The sequence below is a fragment of the Ostrea edulis genome, chromosome 2 (genome assembly GCF_947568905.1).
Source record: "Ostrea edulis chromosome 2, xbOstEdul1.1, whole genome shotgun sequence".
NCBI classification, from domain to species: domain Eukaryota; kingdom Metazoa; phylum Mollusca; class Bivalvia; order Ostreida; family Ostreidae; genus Ostrea; species Ostrea edulis.
The window spans coordinates 67,101,976-67,122,799 of NC_079165.1; the positions used below are offsets into that span (position 1 = coordinate 67,101,976).

Here is a 20,824-nt window from a genome sequence, read left to right on the forward strand (position 1 = left end):
CAAGAGTAACGTCGAGTAGGACACATACATTACATGTCTGCAAATATCTGTAGTCCAGCTGTGTACAGCAACTACGTCAGAAACCAATGGCCACACTTCCTTTCAAAATTTGAATTTTGACAAGTTGTAAACTTGATGATGATAGGATAGCTTATAATACTGTCGAATTTTATACCATTATGTAATCTTTGATTACATCTCGGTTTTTCTCCGACGAAGGATACATGATTTGAACTGAAGTCAATTTTACATGGCATTAGAATACATATATGAAAGATGAAGATAACGAACAGTGATCAATCTCATAACTTCTATAAGGAATACAAAATAGAGAGTTGGGCAAATTTAAACCCCTGGATATACCAATGTTGGGATCAGGTGCCTAGTAGAAGTAACCATCTCCTTTCGACCGGTCACACCTGCGTGAGCCCTATATCTTGGTCATGTAAACAGAGTAATCTATAGTTAAAATCAGTGTACCGAGAAGAGGCTAACAATCGGTGTCAAACACATCAGACATCATTTGACCCAATGATATGTTGTATTGGCAAACTAGATCATTATATAACGACCATAAAATTTTGCCGACTGTAAACGAGACTGTTGAAACCCATGTAACATCTTGTTTATCAGTAATCTGTCTCGATTTAAAAACTGATCATACGCAGAACAAGCGTTTGCGTATCGAATCAGTTGACAGATATAAACACCATATGTAGATGATAATGTAATATTGCGACATAAATATGGGAAGTTGACAATATAGAAGCTGAAATCATCCCGTTTGTCATAAATCTGAGTTGATGATATTGATATATTTTCAAAATACTTAAAAATATAAGATTTTTTCTATTGAAATATTGTGTACGATCCCGTGTATGTATGTAAAACTTTAAATCCTCGTAGTCACCCCGTCTTCATCCCAGGTGCCATTGTTTGAAGAAACCTGGATTTTCATTTGATAAAGTCCACTCTTGTGGTTCTTGACTAGATGAATTTAAGAAAACAATATCATGTTATCCGACCCGGGGCTCTGTGAGTTATGTACGGAAGCTTTCAAGCAAATTTTGACTTTTCTGCTTCAGTGATTCTTGATAAAAAAAATTGTTTTACCATTTCTTAATTGTCTCCACATAAAAGAGAGCATGGTCATTTATTTGAACCAAGAAAGTTTTGCGCCAAGTTTGGTTGAAATAGTTTGGCTGAAATTTGCTTAGTACCGCTTGAGAAGAAGATGAAAATATGAAAAGTTTACGTCTGACGAACAAACAGCAGGACAGAGGTTGTACAAAAAGAAGTTAAGAATTTGTGCTTTTGACGACTGATCTCTTATTCAACATAAACAGTATCCACATATTGGAATGACTGAAAGCATCAGTAAAGTAGAATGCTGTCGGAAGTTGCAACCACTGGTCAGTAGGAGAACTTGATTAACCTTATACTGATGTACTTCACATCATCCAAGAACATTTGATGGGGACTTACACTGAAAACAAAGATGTTTTTTCTTTTGATTTTTTATCATTTATTTTGTTTAACATTGATGTGTGATAAAAACTAAATCACAAACATGTATCCCCTCCCTCATATATAAAATCAATTTTACTGGTAAGCCTAGGTATTATCGTTCAATCGGACTTCCCACTCGATGCCTCTTTATCACATCGATATCAAATGCAGAACTTATATATAAATCAGCATCTCCGTCATCATAGTAAGCATCCGGAATCCAGACCATGAAGTACCCAACTGTTATCGTGTATTTAGCTAGTCTGTTGGCGGTTGGTGAGCCACACGGGTATATGATCGAGCCTCCCCAGCGTTCCTCCATGTGGAGGGTGTACCCGGAATTTCCTCCCAACTACAACGACATGGAACTATTCTGTGGAGGAAGAACAGTAAGCATTTTCTTGAGAAATCCCTTGATTATATTTGTTAAAACTTCATTACAATTTCTGGGTCTTACTGATGCACTTTCTAAGAATTTAAAAAAGATGATATGACGTTTGGTTTTTGCTGAATTGTACATATTCTGAACTAAAAGTTGATACAATTTGTACGCTATATTTTGACTGTATAATTCACTATGTCACAACTTTTGGTGGTAAATGTTGGCTATGAGGTCCCATGTCACAACAGGTGTGGTACGATAAAGATCCCCCTCTCAAAAAGCGCCGAGCATAGGCCAAAATTTTGCAGCCCTTCACCGGCAATGGTGACGTCTCCATGGGAGTGAAATATTTTCGAGAGGGACGTTAAACAACATACAATCAATCAATCAACCAAATTCAAATTGTAAATTTATCATAGAAAACGTGTTCATTTGAAAGTTTGAGTTAATTTATGCATATACTGAATATTAATACATGTACTTGAATAGGACTTGAACTTGCGCTTAGCAACGAAGAAAATATTCTTAGACATTTACTATGAAAATGACATAAATAAAAAAAACCAAATGATTACATTAATTTAAAATATTTTATTTTGTTATATCAATTTGCTGTACACCTGGCGTTTAGTGTGTACACTAAAACTCTGCCCTTCCCAAAGTACCGATAGGTTTCACTTTGTTTTTGTTGGTAATACTACGCCAGAATGAATTGATGCGATGTAACCATGATTTCGTGAATACCTATCATTTTCCAGAGGAAATGCAAAGTTTGAATTTTCGAGGATTTTGATCCATGAATTTAGGAATGAACACATCAAGAAAGGTTAGCACAAAGGTTAGAAAAAAAAATATTTAAAGGAGACTGATGATAAAAATGATATTGTTTGCCAATAAATGTTTCGCTTTGGCAGTGCTTTAAAATGCCTTTCAAAGGAGAGTGCGAACACTGCAAATCGCAACCTGATCCCTTCTTATTACATGTAAATAAGAGACAAAGATTCATGATTACAATAATGTTAGGACAAACCCCAGCAAAAGGGATTTTAATCTGATTGAAAGTGGTGTGGTGTTATGTCTTGGTCAGGCTAAAAACACATGATAATGCATAAGATAAATACTACCTTTGCCTCTTGTAAATGTTGCAGAGACAGTGGACAGTAAATGACGGGAAATGTGGTGTGTGTGGTGATCCGTATGATGGAGTCCGCAAGAACGAGGCTGGTGGAGAATATGCAACCGGTGTGATTGGTCGAAATTACACACGTGGACAAATTATTACGGTATGCAAATTCGAATTCATGTATATTTCTTTTAACAACAATGTGTGATTTTGAATTTTTAGACTGCATATTAAAAGAATGATGCTAAAAATCAAACTTTTCTGTGTCATAATGGATCTTAGATCATTTGTGTAATCTACATGCACTTTTCTTCACAAAATATTCCATTTGTTTCTTAATTCAATACAATCGCCACACATCCCCAGATATTTCTACTACTATACATTTTCCATTATAATCTGTGTAAATGTAATTTCCCCCCACAGTTAATTGTTACCAACATTACAATTATTGTTAGATACATTTTGATGTAGATAATTTTTTTTTGCGTGCAAGTTTTGAATTGTTATATCATTTCATTCATACATTGTGTTCAAGGAATAAATTTGTGTTCATGTTGTTTGCATTATGGGGTATGTAAACAATGGGAGATTAGGGGAACCGATTATACTAAAATTGCCCCATGCTGCAAATGATTAATTGAAATACAGAGGAAGAAGAAAATCTCCAATTGGAACAACGCACTTGAGATAAACACAGAACAAAATTCTGTTTGGAAAAACATACATCTGGGCTTTCAGTTCAGGTGAGATAAAGTATTCTATTTGAATTCTGTTACAGGTAGGCATTGAAATAACAGCAAGTCATGACGGAAACTTTCAGTTCAAAATCTGTCCCCACAACAATCTTACTGAACCCGTTTCCCAGGCTTGTCTTGATCAGAACAAACTGAAATTAGCAGGAACAAATGAATATAAATATCAACTGGAGAACCCCGGGCGCCACTCAATAAAACTCCAACTTCCACCAAATATGACATGCTCACAGTGCATTCTGCAGTGGCACTACACCACAGGTTGGTAAACATCAAATACAATTTATTTAGAAATGTAGGCGTGTGATATGAGTGACTCTACAACATTGCTAAAGCATTTTAATCGTTCACAAATGATCTGAAAGAATGTTTGGCGTCTCTTTGAGCCGTTCAGTGCTTCGATCCGTCTGCAGCACGAAAGTGCGAGGGACCCTCTTATCTTCTCATTCTCGGTTTTTCGCATCATAGCCGTAAATGCGAAGAAGGGGGAATGCGATGGCAAGCGAGAGACAGCGAAGGCGAGGAAGGGCGATACAGAGGGTGAGGGTGATGTAGGAAGAAAAGCAAAGCGATAGCACGGGATTAAATCCATAAGATACATGTGTAACGTATTTACATTAAATTCTGGGATCGTACCTGGTCAATTCCAGGGTTTGGGGTATTCAACAATAATTAATTTAAACTAATTGGTATGATTTTAGTGGACTGCCAAAATATACAAATATGTCCTAACCTTATCTAGGTTAATTATCATCAAACAGAGAATCACTATATCAATCAGAGGCAAGCAACGATAAACTGGTAGTGCTAACTTGACAAAATGTAGATCTAGAGCCCAGTCGCCCTCGGATTACCCCATATACTGTAGGACGCCTTATTCAGGACGGACAGTATATGTGGTAGCCCTTCAACCACTACACTCACTGTAGGATGCCTTATTCAGGACGGACAATGAGTATAGCGGCCTGGACGACGGTCTGTTCAGCCAATGCGGACGACACCGAAGAAAACAAACTATGGCTAGCCTCTTTACTGGAGGTCAACCTCTTCGTGGCAGGCCAGACTTCTCATGGCCTTCCAAATTCACTCTCTAACTGTAAGAACAGGCAAGGAATTGTTTACTATGAATACTTTATTAGTACACATAATTTCGTCCTCTCAACTTGGCTGGGTCTTCTATCTGAATGACACTGACGACTGCGGAGTCTCGGTATTTATACACAAATGAGATCACGTGATGTAAAGTAACTAATTGAGAACTCCGCATGGTCGTACCTCAAATATCCGGAATCATTACACTACCCATGCCTCCGATGACGTGCGTCCCGCATGTACAGCTTCGAAACTAAACAATTCTTTTATTTTAGACAAAGATTTAATAAAAGACAGAACGAACAATTTACAAAGAATTCCTTTCTTTTTCTTCTTTTGTTTTGTTTTTTTTAATTTTTTCCCATCAACTATATATTCAATTATGTACCACTAGGCAGAACCAAAAAGTCAGCAGAATTCTGTTTGGTTTGAGGGTAAAAATCTCTCCTCTAGAGCCTTACTTAGAATTCTGTAGTTACATCTGTCTACTGCTGGCAGATTTCCAAGAACACTCTGTGCTTGACCTCGCAATGCAACGGCCAAATACATCCCCTTCTCTGACAGAGCCCATTTAATCAATTCTGCACATATATCAAAGTGAGATTTAAAATCGGCCCATGACGAACTTCCATCAAATTTATCTGGTTTCACAATGGTGATCTTGGGTTTGTCATTCTGTGCAGTATTCTCAGGGCGGCGAGTTGTAATGTTAGTCTCATTCATCACTGGAAAATCATGGCTGGATGTATTCGCATGGTATGGTGTGCTCGTAATAGAAAATCTATCTGGCTCGCCATCATCTGCCCTACTTAAATCAGTAAGATTGTCAGGCCTAGTATACGTATTAGGTAGGGTGGTAGTCCTCACAGTTTTAGGTCTTGCGCCCTCCCTTATGTAACCTTGGTCATCTATGGTAGTCCGCCTGCTTTCAGGTAATACCGAATCTCTGGCGGCTGGCCTTGTCCGACTTTTATTTATACTAGCCTGAAGCCTACTTAGCTCCTGCTCTAAGGCAGTCATCTCAGCATTTACATCGCTCTCAGACATATCAGTAATTTACAAAATTAAACAAACTCGACTAAAATAAACCAAAAACAAATATAAACTTTAATGATAGAATTTTACCCCAAATCCCACCGCTGCCACCAAATTCTGTAACGTATTTACATTAAATTTTGGGATCGTACCTGGTCAATTCCAGGGTTTGGGGTATTCAACAATAATTAATTTAAACTAATTGGTATGATTTTAGTGGACTGTCAAAATATACAAATATGTCCTAACCTTATCTAGGTTAATTATCATCAAACAGAGAATCACTATATCAATCAGAGGCAAGCAACGATAAACTGGTAGTGCTAACTTTTTTTTTTTTTTTTTTTTTTTTTTTTTTTTTTTATTTCACTCAATCGACATACATTTGCACAAAAGTAGATACAAAAGAATATGAATATATTTAAGCGTACATATATATATTATAATGTTCATTTTCTTTTTATGAGAGAGAGAGAGAGAGAGAGAGAGAGAGAGAGAGGAGGGAGTCAATTGACTAATGGAGACCATTTTTCCCAGTCCATTTTAAATTTATCTAATTCATTTCTTTCCTTATAACTATCCAGGTTGATTTGATACAATTGTTTCCAATCATTTATAAGGGCTTTAAGTGTTAGCTGATTTTTTTGACATCTATTCCTATATATATATTTTTTTATTATTATAAGTAATGCATTGTATGACCTTAAATGTTTTTGTTTTGTATCACCAAATATAAAAGTTTTGACATCAAATTCTATTTTAATCTCCTTTGAATTGCAATATCTGATAAATTCTGATAATAATTGTTGTACTTTTGGACAATCCCAAAGTAAATGGTAAATTGTTTCGTCTTCCCTATCACAAAAGGTACATAGTTTAGAATCTACTCTACCTAATTTGTACATATAGCTATTAGTAGTTAAAATGTGGTGGTTAACTCTGTATTGAAACCATAATAATTTAGAATCCAATGTAGTCAAGAATGGCAGGTAAAAGATTGCCTTCCATTGGTTATCAGAGGTAATGAAATATCTACTCCATTTCTTTTTTCCTGTGGGTATAGCATCTGATTTATTGAGAGTATCATACATAGGTTTCGACCCTTTCTTTGTTAAAACAAATAGTTTGATATTCAAGGGAATAAGGGGTTTTTGCACAGATGCTTTATTTGTAAAGTTATACTTTTTCATATCTGTGGCTACTACTTGTGTTATACCCATATATGTTAAAAAATTCATTTGTAGGTTAAATCTGTCTTTTGGTAGTGCTAACTTGACAAAATGTAGATCTAGAGCCCAGTCGCCCTCGGATTACCCCATATACTGTAGGACGCCTTATTCAGGACGGACAGTATATGTGGTAGCCCTTCAACCACTACACTCACTGTAGGATGCCTTATTCAGGACGGACAATGAGTATAGCGGCCTGGACGACGGTCTGTTCAGCCAATGCGGACGACACCGAAGAAAACAAACTATGGCTAGCCTCTTTACTGGAGGTCAACCTCTTCGTGGCAGGCCAGACTTCTCATGGCCTTCCAAATTCACTCTCTAACTGTAAGAACAGGCAAGGAATTGTTTACTATGAATACTTTATTAGTACACATAATTTCGTCCTCTCAACTTGGCTGAGTCTTCTATCTGAATGACACTGACGACTGCGGAGTCTCGGTATTTATACACAAATGAGATCACGTGATGTAAAGTAACTAATTGAGAACTCCGCATGGTCGTACCTCAAATATCCGGAATCATTACACATGTACATACCAAGATAATTATTTTATGATTTTTTGTAAAAACTATTTGTAGATATTTTCATATTCACCTACAAAATTTTCTTATATATTTCCATACTTCACAAATCTTTATTCCGAAATTCATTGGAAAAGCATTACTCAAAATTTTAAAAAAAATCCTTTATTTGTATATTTTAGGTATTAATGGCCGATTTACATTGGGTTTTTTTGATCCAATAACAGAAAATCTCACGTAAAAATCTTAGGTACCCAATGAATCTTGCTTTGTCGCCGTCGCACTCCCACGAGTTCTCGTAAATTGGCCAAGTTTGAATGTATGTTTAACAAATGGAATTCATTCGATTAGGAAACTCATGGGGTTGTACACCAGATGGGACCTGTTGTAATGGCTGCAACTCTGTTGATCAAGAAACGTACATGAACTGTGCCGATGTTGCGATATTTGACGATGACAGTACAATACTCTCAGCTTCAGCGTCTACTATTGCAAAACCAACCACTACTGCTCCAGCAACACAAAAAACGTCAAACGTGAAACCCGTTTTGACGAAATGCCCTTCTAATGCTACTTTGATGTGTCATGGAATCCCTAGAGACGACCTGTCCCAGCAGAAATCTTGTAACCAACACTGTCGACTAGGTACTGCCTCTTGCACACCAGAGTGCACATGCGTATGTCTAAACATATCCTGCAAAGCGACTGGTCCTTACAAGGATTCGAAAAGTATGGATGTCTGGTGTCAAAGGATGTGCACTTTGGATTCCAGTCTCTGCCCCGTTGATGCTGAAATGTGCAATTGTAGTATTGTTAAAGTCAGTCATTAATATTCTCATCCTATATCATCATGACATATAACGAAATAAATCTAAACTTAAAGTAAACATTCTACATGTCATTTGTTTTCTTAAAGGGATTATTATTAGTGATATGCAGAACATTCTCTTTGATAAGTAGTAATCATGAAAGGTGAAGATAACGAACAATGATCAATCTCACAACTTCTATAAGCAATACAAAATAGAGAATTTGGCAAAGACGGACCCCTGGATATACCAGACGTGCCTAGGAGAAGTAAGCATCCCCGGTCGACTGGTCACTCCCGCTGTGAGCCCTTTATCTTGATCAGGTAAACAAAGTTTTCCGTCGTCAAATTTAGCGTGCCAAGAACGACCTAAGAAGTCAGACAGCATTTGACACAATGATAAGTAAAGTTGCATCGACAGACTAGATTATTATAACGACCATAGCATTTGCGAAATGCTGACTTTAAACGAGATTGTTAAAACCCCAGTATCATCAACTTGTTTGTCAGTAGCCTGCCTCGATTGAAAAACGGACCATACGCAGAAGAAGCTCTTGCGTATAATAATAATAATAATATCTTTTATTAATACAGGATTGCACAATTAGTTTGATAAAATAGTTTACATTGTGGTCCTGTCTATAACAGATATAAATATCGAGAACATACATTACAAAACATGGAAATATCACAGATTATATATATATATATATACATATACATATATATATATATATATATATATATATTACAAATCGCATTTTCCTCTATGAACCAACCAATTTCAGCGCGCGACACAATCCGTTCACATTGACTATGAACGGATTATGAACTTGCTTAAAGCATGCGACTGAGAGAACGTAATGATTTGAAAGAAATAGAACATCTGTTACAAAGATCTCGCAAGTCACACCTTTGGATTAAGATTGTGAACTTACATGGATTATCATTCCAATCTTGCGGTCTCCTACCTCCAAAATACAATACACCTTGCAATGTTGATAAAAGGCAAGGTGAGACGAAATGTGACGTCATGTCTATGTGTTGACGTACGTCACAATAACTACTGTGACAGAGGCTAGGAGTTCGTTTTTATGCAACAAAATAGAAATAATGTAAACAAACGGTATTTTAGTAAATGAATATACAGTAAATATAAGAAATGAACATCACTTTTGAGCTGTTCATGGTCAATATGAACGGATTTGGATTTGAAGCAAATTTTCTGTGAATCGCTAGCGCGATTCACAGAATTTGCCTCAAATCCAAATCCGTTCATACTGACCATGAACAGCACAAAAGTGATGTTCATTTCTTAAACAGATTAAGAATTAAATGAAAAGAGACATTAAACACATGACTATTATTCAGGATCAAAATAATGCTTGAGATAGACTGATTTAAAAGATGTGGTAGTTGTGCATTTTCTTATAAAATCTGGTAATGAGTTCCATAAAATTGGTACTAAAATGATAAAAGATCTTCTAAAATATTCTGTTTTGGCTCTTGTAACATATCGAATCAGTTGAGTGATATAAACACCATATGCAGGTGATAATGGACTATTGATACATAAATATGGGAAGTTGACGATGTAGAAGCTGAAACAATCCCGTTTATCATAAAGTTGAGTGGTTAGTTTGCCATGGATATATATCTTCAATCAAATATCTAACTATGATGCAGAAGTGGATGACTCTATGGTGTCTTTTATTTTACATTCATAGGGATATATCGAATTGACGTAGGATTGAAAATCATTATTGTTAATAGATAAAACGTGGTCAATTTATATAAATGTCGTATTGAAGGCCGCAACAAGAGATTTTTTTCTTATTGCGTAGAAGTGTTTCGATAAATTCTGCTTCATAAGAAGACAAAAACAGCTCAGCTAACAAAGAAGCATAATTCGTGCCCATGGGAATTCCAACAAAATGTCGGATGACCTGATCACCAAAGACTACGAAGATATTGTCAGTTAGGAACTCCAGCAGATTTTTAAATTCAACTTTAGAGTACTTGTGCGTGTAATCTGAGTGGTGTTGAACAAAGTAATTATATGGATGACTGATCACTGGATATTATCAGGAATATTTCAGTTTTCTATTTTTGTCGAAGAAGCAGCTGTCTATGATGTCAAAAAGTCTAGTCTTTAATTTATTGTAAGGGATGGTCTTGTAAAGCGTCGAAAAGTCATACGTTTTGATGTTGTTGATTTGAGAAAAGTATTGAGATTTCAAGTTTACTAAAAGTTCGTTAGAATATTTTTTAGAAACAGCATTTCATTTACACCACTTTTGGCATATGTTGTGGCACATTACGTTTGAAGTTTCTCCTTCACAGCTGTTAATACTTTTATGGCGAGGAAAGATATTGGCTAGGTTGAATATTTACTGGATCTAGCAATGTTTCTTTCTAAATCTTTTGTGATTGATTGATTTATTATGGTTATACGCCGTTCTAGCAATATTTCAGCCATTTTACGGCGAAAGGGTTTAAATGAAATAACTCATATTCATCCGACACATCGACTGGTACATTAAATGTGTCAAAAACCGAAGCATGAGTTTGAAGGGTAGTTGGAGTATCAATACGATTACCAAATCAAGTTCGTTTAGGAGACATTTGTAATAATGAGCCTTACAAACAAAGAAAATGTCACATGTACTAGCTTTGTCAGCTGGCACCAAAACATATTCCTCATGTAACCTATCTAATTCTTTTATCACGTCCGATTTACTAAACACAGAAGGGAAGATGGTGCGTACTCTTGTTTTGATGCGTTTAATGCGGGATTTTAATATTCCTTTTATACTTTTAATCCATTCTGACAATGTACGAGTATCAAATTATTCTTTTTCAAATTTAGTCCATCGTCTGGCATAATCTTCGACAGAATTGATAATAAAGATGACATTCTGTTGCCAACTAAAAGACCGAGGTTCTCTGTACTTAGGACCATATAACATAAATGATTTGGGGTCCTTATTTACACCTATATCCACGTCACCAGCAATGAGATGTACAGCTGAATTATAATTGAAAGAAGACGAAGAATATGGACACGTAGGTGAATTATGTATAAAATGAGATATATCTAGGCACTGCAAAGTTTGTTTATTAACAAAATGTTTGGAAGCAATAATAAAAATATATTTGTTGAAAATACAAGATGTAGACTTAAACCTGAAATATTTTGGAACTCAAGACTGAACTCTTTTATGACGAAGAATGTTGCTTATGTTCACGGCATCTATTCCTTTGTTTGTAATTTTGAGCTGAAGTAACTGGCGGCATGGTTCAGAAGGAATATCATCCATAATTCGCGGTGGTTTAAAAAGCCTGTGATTGGCAACATCCATAATCATAGAGTTCAATCTATATTCAATCTACAATATATTAGGAAGCTTTCCAATCAATTTTAAAAATGCCTCCACATGTTCAATATTTCTTAATTATCTCCCTTTTGAGAAAGGCATGTCCCTTCATTGGAATAATTAAGAAAACTCTTTACTCAATGATGTTTCATGGCAACTCTGGTTGAATTGGTTCTGTGGTTCTGAAGAACAAGTAGAAAATGATAAACATTTACAGAGGGACACTACGCGAAAGATGATCAGAAAATTAGAAAAGGTTCAGGTGAGCAAAAAAAAAAACAAAACAAAAAAACCACACACACAAACAAAAAAACAAATACGAAAGTAAAGTGTGGAAATTGATACAACTTTAAAGTGTTCAAAATGTGAAAGAGTTATCAGGTTGTAATTCAAAAAATAGTGTGGAAAGGCTGTAGATATGATATACATTGTATCTATTTCCTTCAACTACTGTACGCAGTTTAGGACCTATGGCTAATTCACATCATACAATTTCCGTACTTCATACTTTGAAGGTCCTCAAAATTATAAACTTTAACCCCCTTCTAAATTCGTCATGGTACAAATATACCTCATTCAGTTCCAAAATATGTTATTGATAAAAAGGAAATAACGAACTGAGGATGGAAATAACGAACATTGATCAATCTCATAACTCCTATAAGGATTACAAAATTAAGAGTTGGCCAACCACAAACCCTTGGAAACATCAGAGATGGGATCGGGTGCGTAGGGGGAGTAAGCATCCCCTGTCGACCTGTCACATCCGCCATGAGCCCCATATCTCAATCGGGTAAACGGAGTAATCCGTAGTGAAAACCGGTGTCAATTGGTATGAAACATGTCAAACAAAATTTGACCCAATGGAGGTTGTAATATATTGGTAAATAAGATCGTTATAACGATAATTTGCAAATGGCTGACTTTAAGAAGAGAACGTTAAAACCCCTTTAACATAAACTTATTGGTCGGTAGCTTGCCTCGATTCAAAAACCAATCATACGCTGAACAAGCTCTTACGTATCAGATGCTCACGGCGGGTGTGACCGGTCAACAGGGGATGTTTACTCCTCCTAGGCACCTGATCCCACCTTTGGTGTGTCCAGGGGTCCGTGTTTGCCCAACTATCTATTTTGTATTGCTTGTAGGAGTTATGAGATTGATCACTGTTCGTTATTTTCACCTTGCATCAGTTGAAAGACATAAATACCATATGCAGGTGATAATGGAATATTGGTTCATAAATATGGGAAGTTGACGATAGAAAAGCTGTTAGTTAACATCTATGTTTCATTAAATACCTAAGTATGAATCAAATGTAGAAACTCTGTGGTGACTTTTATTTCAAGTTCATTGGAATATATCGAATTGACATATAAATGAATATGATTATTGTTAATAGATAAAACGTTGTCGATGTATCTAGATGTCGAGTTGAAGGCCACAGCAAGAGAATGTTTCTTCTTATGTAGAAGTTTTTGAATTAATTCTGCCTCGTAAAAATATAAGCACAGGTCAGCTAATAAAGGAACACTATTCGTTGAAAGACCTGATCACCAAAGACTACCAAGAGATTGTCACAATGATAAACTCTAGCATCTTTTTAATAGCAACTTCAGAGTACTTGTGTGTAGAATGAGAGTGTGTTTAGGAAAGTAATATTTTGCATGACTGATCACAAGATATGATTATTTCCTTTTCCCATCTTTATTGTAGAAGCAATTTCTGTGTTGTCAAAAAGTCTAGTCTTTAATGTATTGTGAGGAGTGGTTGTGTAAACTGTTGACAAAGTCATACGTTTTGGTGTTGTTGATTTGAGAAAAACATTATTTCAAATTTTCTAAAATTTCTTTAGAAGTTTTAGAAACCACATTTAATTTACACCACTTCTGGCATATGTCGTGCCATAATACGTTTGAAGTTTCTCCTCCGCAGCAGTTCATTTTTAGGAGGAGCAAAGATAGAGACTTGCTAGAGCATTTACCGGACCCAGGAATGTATCTATGTTTGGATCGGGTTTTTGGAAGTTTAGGCATCCTGTATAGGTACGGTAACTCATATGCATTCGTCCCATTGACTGGGATATTAAAAGTATCTAAAAGAATTTCATCTTTAGAAAGGGAAGTATAAGTGTAAGTAGGATAACCAAATTAAGAAGTAACGCAAAGTTCGTTTAAAAGTGGTAGTAGTGAGCCTTACAAACAAAGACAGTGTTGTTACAAGCTTTGCCAGCTGGAAGCAAAACATATTTCTCATGTAACCTATCTAATTCTTTTATCATTTCTGGTATATACAACATATATACGTTACTGACATGTTGCAGAAGATTGGGAAATAGAAATCAAGCTAGTTTTATTTTTACCTTTCTTTCCCCCATACTTAGCCCTATGAACCCTGATCATAGATCTATAGAAGTCGACAATATCAGGGAATAGAGACGTTGAAAAATAGTTTCCTCTGTTATAGTACAGAAGCTGATAAAATCAAAGTACACGAGGCATCACATCAGTTAGTACGTTCTTAGCTAATGTACTCAATTCACACCTGTGTCTGATATAATGTGTACAACTTGCAAAATACACTAAATGTTAAACAAATTCTACCTGTCCAGTTATATCTTAATCCTTTAATTTGGTTTATTTCCAGATAAAGGATACAAATAAATGTTACCACAATGCTAGTTCTATATCTAATGTTAATATTTTACAATGGTTTTTGTTGTTGTTGTTAACCCTAATAGTTACTCATTTGAACGAGTTACTCTGATGTGTTGACTTGTTTCCATTTAGACTCATGTGGTCATTATGCTATATATGATGTGTAGGTTGTCGCGTGGTGACGTGGTAAACTTTGCCCTTAAAACATATATTTTACGAGCTTCTGGAACCGCTTGACTTGCAGTCGCATAAGTTTTATGTAACAGAATATGATGACGTAACTCTGAATGTCGGCATGGATTGTGTCTGTATGTTGAATGAATTTTGTCAAATGAGCTTCTGCGCGTCATACGTAAATGTGACTTCATTGTAACCTCCGTGCAGGTAATGCTGACTGGAGGCAGTTTACCTAAAGCTGCTGCAATTTCTCCAACGTAATAGCTTTAGACCACATACATATATATATGGTTAGAAAATATATTACTACGTCTCTTAACTAAAATTTTAATTTCCTAACATAGAAGCATATATTGTTTTTTTAAAAGAATTTTTATGGCTTTTGTTTCGTCGTAGCTACGCCACTGAATAATGCCGCCCTTCTGGGTTTCGTGAGACTATATAAAAATTCAGGTTTTGAATGCAATATTAAACAAGTGACCCATGTGCAACATTCCTTAACATGCATCACCTCACTACTGCAGATTTATCTGATTAGTTTATAAAACTGATTGTGGTCCAACAATTCGTTCAGAATGACGTCGGATACAGACATTACATGCATGTCTGCAAATATCTGGTTGTAGCCAAAATACAACTACGTCAGAAACCAACGACCACGCTTTCTTAAGAGATTTGAAATTTATCTAGACAGATTGTAAACTAAGTTAACTTTTTGATGATGGGAGAATAACGAACAATACTGAAGAATCTTATATGAGTATGTAATCCTTGATTTTTGTGCGAGTGAGAATACATGATATGAACTCAAGTCAATTCTACATGACATCAGAATACACTAACAGCTCAACTTTATGACAAACGGGATGACTTCAGCTTCCCTTTCTGTCTCTCAACTGATTCGATACGTAAGAGCTTTCTCTGCATATAACCAGTTTCTAAATCGAGGCATGCTATTGAAAAACAAGTTGAAGGCACATGGATTTGAACAGTCTCATTTAAAGTCAGCATTATGCAAATTATATGGTCATTATAACGATCTAGTTTGCCAATACAACCTGTCATTGAGTCAACTGTTGTCTGACGTGTTTCATACCAATTGTTAGGTCATTCTTGGCACACTGATTCTTAATATGGATTATTTCGTTTAACTGATGAAGATATAAGGCTCACGACGGGTGTGACCGATCGACAGGGGATGCTTACTCCTCCTAGACACATGATCCCACCTCTGGTATGTCCAGGGGTCCATGTTTGCCCAACTCTTATTTTTGTATTCCTTATGGGAGTTAAGAGACTGATCAACAATATGCAGATATTGCTATATTAAAGCAGTAGTAAAGTGAATTGCTCATGGAATTTTTTTCCTCGTCCACTTGTCAGTAGGAGAACTTGGTTAACCTTATACTGATGTACTTCACATCATCTAAGAACTTTTTATGGGGACTTACACTGAAAACAAAGATGTTTTTTCTTTTGATTTTTAATCATTTATTTCGCTTAACATTGATGTGTGATAAAAACTAAATCACAAACATGTATCCCCTCCCTCATATATAAAATCAATTTTACTGGTAAGCCTACGTATTATCATTCAATCGGACATCCCACTCGATGTCTGTTTATCACATCGATATCAAATGCAGAACTTATATATAAATCAGCATCTCTGTCATCATAGTGAGCATCCGGAATCCAGACCATGAAGTACCCAACTCTTATTGTGTATCTAGCTACTCTGTTGGCGGTTGGTGAGCCACACGGGTATATGATCGAGCCTCCCCAGCGGTCCTCCATGTGGAGGGTGTACCCGGGATTTCCTCCCAACTACAACGACATGGAACTATTCTGTGGAGGGAGGAGAGTAAGCAGATAGCTCTTTTCTTAATAATGTACGGCAAATAACTGTATCCCATTTTTTTTCACACATCAATGTGAGATAGAGTGGTGAGAATTCCATCGTCATCGAAGTAAGATTTAAGTCTTGCCTATGTGGTCGAGCGGTCTAGTCCTCTGGTATAGTGTATAGTTCACTATATGACAATCTTAGTGAAAAAGTTCATATTTTCCACCAACAATCAATTATTGATAATAAAAAAATGTTGATAAGGGCAATAACTTCTATCCTGGTATTTCCTCTAATGTATGTCTTCCTTGATTTCCCTAATATCCAGAATTGATTTATACAAATGTATATATTAGCAGTTTTTCTAAACTGTTGGCATTAAACTAATTTCCATTTTAACAAATTCTTTATCTATTTTTTATAATTCTGTTTTACGAATATGTGTGATTTTCTACTTATCATTTTCCAGCAGTAGTGATTTTAATCTGAAAGTGTGTGATTCTATGTCTTGGCAAGGCTAAAGAAACATGATAATATAGAAGAAAAATACATGTACTAGCTTTGCCTGTTGTAAATGTTGCAGAGACAGTGGACAGTAAATGACGGGAAATGTGGGGTGTGTGGTGATCCGTATGATGGAGTCCGCAAGAACGAGGCTGGTGGAGAATATGCAACCGGTGTGATTGGTCGAAATTACACACGTGGACAAATTATTACGGTATGCAAATTTGAATTCATGCATATCTTTTTAAACAACACTGTTCAATTTCCAATTTTTGGGACTGCTGCTTCGTACTTAGATATTTTATTGAAAATAGATATTAATGGCAAATTAACAACTCCACTGTATATGACACACGGGATGATTTCAGCTTCTCCATTGTCAACTTCCCATATCTATGTAGCAATATTCCATTATCAGCTTCGCGTGGTGTTTATATTTCTCAAATGATTCGATACACATGAGTGTGTTCTACGTATGATCAGTTTTTAAATCGAAGAAGGCTACTGACAAACAAGTTGAAGTTACAGGGGTTTCAACAGTGTCTTTTAAAGTCATCATTTCACAAATTATATGGTCGTTATAACAATCTAGTTTGCGAATACAACTTGTCATTGGGTCAAATTCTGTCTGACGTGTTTCATGCCGATTGTTAAACCGATTTTGGTTGATTCTGGTATAGATTACTCCGTTTATCTGATCAAAATATAAGGCTAACAGTGGGTGTTACTGGTCGATAAGGGATGTTTACTCCTCCTAAGCACCCGATCCCACCTCTTGTATGTCCGTGTTTGCCCCACTCTCTATTTTGCATTCTTTATAGGAGTTATGAGATTGATTATTGTTCGTTATCTTCGCCTTTTATTAGAGGAATGTTAATAAATATCCAACTTTTCCGTCTCGTAATTGATATTAGATAATTTGTTTCAAGTGTACAGGCACTTTTCTTAATAAAAATATTCCAGATAATTCTTGGTATAAAATAATCATCACACATCCGTGGAGATTTAAAACAGCTGTGATACATTTATATTAGCTATACTCTGTGTAGATGTAATTTCCTCCACAATTCATATTCACCAAGTTTGGAATTATTTTTCCATACATCAATATGTAGATCATTTTTTTTCCAAGTTTTTAAAATTTATATTGTGTGTCATTCATTGTATTGTATTTAAGGAACAAGTGTTAATGGTTTTTGCATTATAAAGTATGTAAACAATGCAAGGTTGGAAGAAATTGCCTCATGCTGCAAAAAGACAAATTGACATACAAACACAGAACAAAACTCTATTTGAAAACAAAATCACTTGAGCTTTCAGTTCAGGTGAGATAAAGTATTCTATTTGAATTCTGTTACAGGTAGGCATTGAAATAACAGCAAGTCATGACGGAAACTTTCAGTTCAAAATCTGTCCCCACAACAATCTTACTGAACCCGTTTCCCAGGCTTGTCTTGATCAGAACAAACTGAAATTAGCAGGAACAAATGAATATAAATATCAACTGGGAAAACCCGGGCGCCACTCAATAAAACTCCAACTTCCACCAAACATGACATGCTCACAGTGCATTCTGCAGTGGCACTACACCACAGGTTGGTAAACATCAAATCAAATTTATTTAGAAATGTAGGCATGTAATATGAGTAACTCTACAACATTGCTAAAGCATATTCAATCGGAATCCTTGGTGTCTCTTGCTGCATCGCTCCATCACCAACATGAAAATGCGAGGGCCCTCTTATCGTCACATCCACGCTTTCTGGCGTAATTGCTCTAAATGCGAAGAAGGGGGAATGCGGGGGAATGCAAGGGCAAGCGAGAGACAGCGAAGGCGAGATGTAGAGAGTAAGGGTGATGGAGGAAGAAAAGCAAGACAGTAGCGCGCGATTCAGATACCATAATAATTGTTACATGATTTTTGTAAAGCTATTTGAAAAGGCTTTGATATGGCTAAAACCCATATTCCACCACAAAATTTTCCAATGCAAACCACTTTTATTTTTGCATTATTCACAAATCTTTGCCTTAAAAATCAATGGAAAAACATTACCAAAAAACTGAAAAGCAAATCTTCTTTTATTGTTGCATTTCATGTTTAAAAATGTAATAATAGAAATTCCCATGTAAACACAACAAAATCCTACTTCACTTCGTGCTACCAAAATATTGGGTAACCTATGACCTTAATCTCACTTTTTCGCCCTCGCATTAGCACTCCCTCGTGCTCTCGCGAGTAGCCCAATCAGAATACAGTTTGAATGTATGTTTAACAAATGATATTCATTGAATTAGGAAACTCATGGGGTTGTGCATCAAACGGGACCTGTTGTAATGGCTGCAACTCTGTTGATCAAGAAACATTCATTAACTGTGCTGATGTTGCGATATTTGACGATGACAGTACAATACTCTCAGCTTCAGCGTCTACTATTGCAAAACCAACCACTACTGCTCCAGCAACACAAAAAACGTCAAACGTGAAACCCGTTTCGACGAAATGCCCTTCTAATCTACTTTAATGTGTCATGGAATCCCTAGAGACGACCTGTCCCAGCAACAATTCTGTAACCAACACTGTCGACTAGGGACTGCCTCTTGCACATCGCAGTGCACATGCGTATGTCAAAACATATCCTGCAAAGCGACTGGTCATTACAAGGGTTCGAAAAGTATGGATGTCTGGTGTCAAAGGATGTGCACTTTAGATTCCAGTTTCTGCCCTGTTGATGTTGTTATGTGTAATTGTACTGGTTTCAAAATCAGTCATTAATATTGTCATACTATAGCATCAGACATATAACGAATTTGAAGAAATCCAAACTTACAGTAAAGATTGTACATGTCATTTGTTTTCTTAAAGACATTATCATTAGTATTCGTGTTATTTGATATGCTGAACTTTCTCTTTGATAAGTAGTACTCATATAGCTCGTAGAAATTGATCGTGATTTTTCTATATGTAACTTAACAATGCGGTAAGTAATGTGGAAAACCTTTTAATATTTAGTCAAAATTAAATGACCTAAACAATTTTATTAACCTTGTTTTGACAAGTAGATGTATCGTGTCTAATAAAGAATTTCAAAAAGTTCAGTCTTGACACTCGTTGGGAACAGACGTTTTCTTATTGTTCCATGTGACACTCGATTGTGGATTGATTGTGTATTGTTTAACGTTCATCTCGACAATTTTTCACTCAAATGGAAACATCACCAATGCCAGTGAATGGCTGCAAAATTTAGGCCTATGCTCAGCGTCTACGGCCTTTGAGCAGGGAGGGGTCTTCATCGTGTCACACTTGCTGTGACACGGGGCCTCGGTTTTTGCGGTCGCATCCGAAGGACCGTCCCATTTAGTCGCCTCTTCCAACAAGCAAGGTATACTGAAGACCTATTCTAACCCGGATCCTCAAGGGATTATAACACTCAATAATCGGATAATCGAAATTTGTAAACGTTCTGTTTTTTCCCTCAACGTTTGTAGTTAGTTTTAGTGCTAGATCTAGTTTGCATTTGTTTTTTTAGAATTGAGTTTTCATTTCTATGTAAATAGTCTATATATATCTAGTTGAGAAAAGGGGAGTAGAAATAGAGAGAAGAAATTAAAAGCTTTCCAAGCTTTTAAAGAATTAAGGTATCTTAATAAGAACGAAATAACAACCATTGAAGCAAGTGAGGAAATTGTTTTACAAACCATAAATCATTGAAAAACTATTCTTGAACTTTCGTTGTCTGTCATTGTCTTTGTTAACTTTTCATTTATTTAGTCTCCCTAGGACCATTTTGCTAATTTCAATGAAACT

At 36.0% G+C, this 20,824-nt stretch overlaps 2 protein-coding genes across 2 annotated transcripts; both read left to right on the forward strand.

The window, feature by feature from the left end:
• Nucleotides 1-1,736: 1,736 nt before the first annotated feature.
• Nucleotides 1,737-8,480, forward strand: LOC125680016 (uncharacterized). Its single transcript, XM_048919461.2, has 4 exons — nucleotides 1,737-1,898; nucleotides 3,040-3,174; nucleotides 3,796-4,030; nucleotides 8,002-8,480. The coding sequence occupies exons 1-4, from the start codon at nucleotides 1,737-1,739 to the stop codon at nucleotides 8,478-8,480; spliced, it is 1,011 nt and encodes a 336-aa protein (XP_048775418.2).
• A 7,891-nt stretch (nucleotides 8,481-16,371) lies between these two features.
• LOC125680017 (uncharacterized) lies at nucleotides 16,372-19,541 on the forward strand. The gene is made up of 4 exons (XM_048919463.2): nucleotides 16,372-16,533; nucleotides 17,099-17,233; nucleotides 18,380-18,614; nucleotides 19,315-19,541. The coding sequence occupies exons 1-4, from the start codon at nucleotides 16,372-16,374 to the stop codon at nucleotides 19,539-19,541; spliced, it is 759 nt and encodes a 252-aa protein (XP_048775420.2).
• The last annotated feature ends 1,283 nt before the right edge of the window (nucleotides 19,542-20,824 follow it).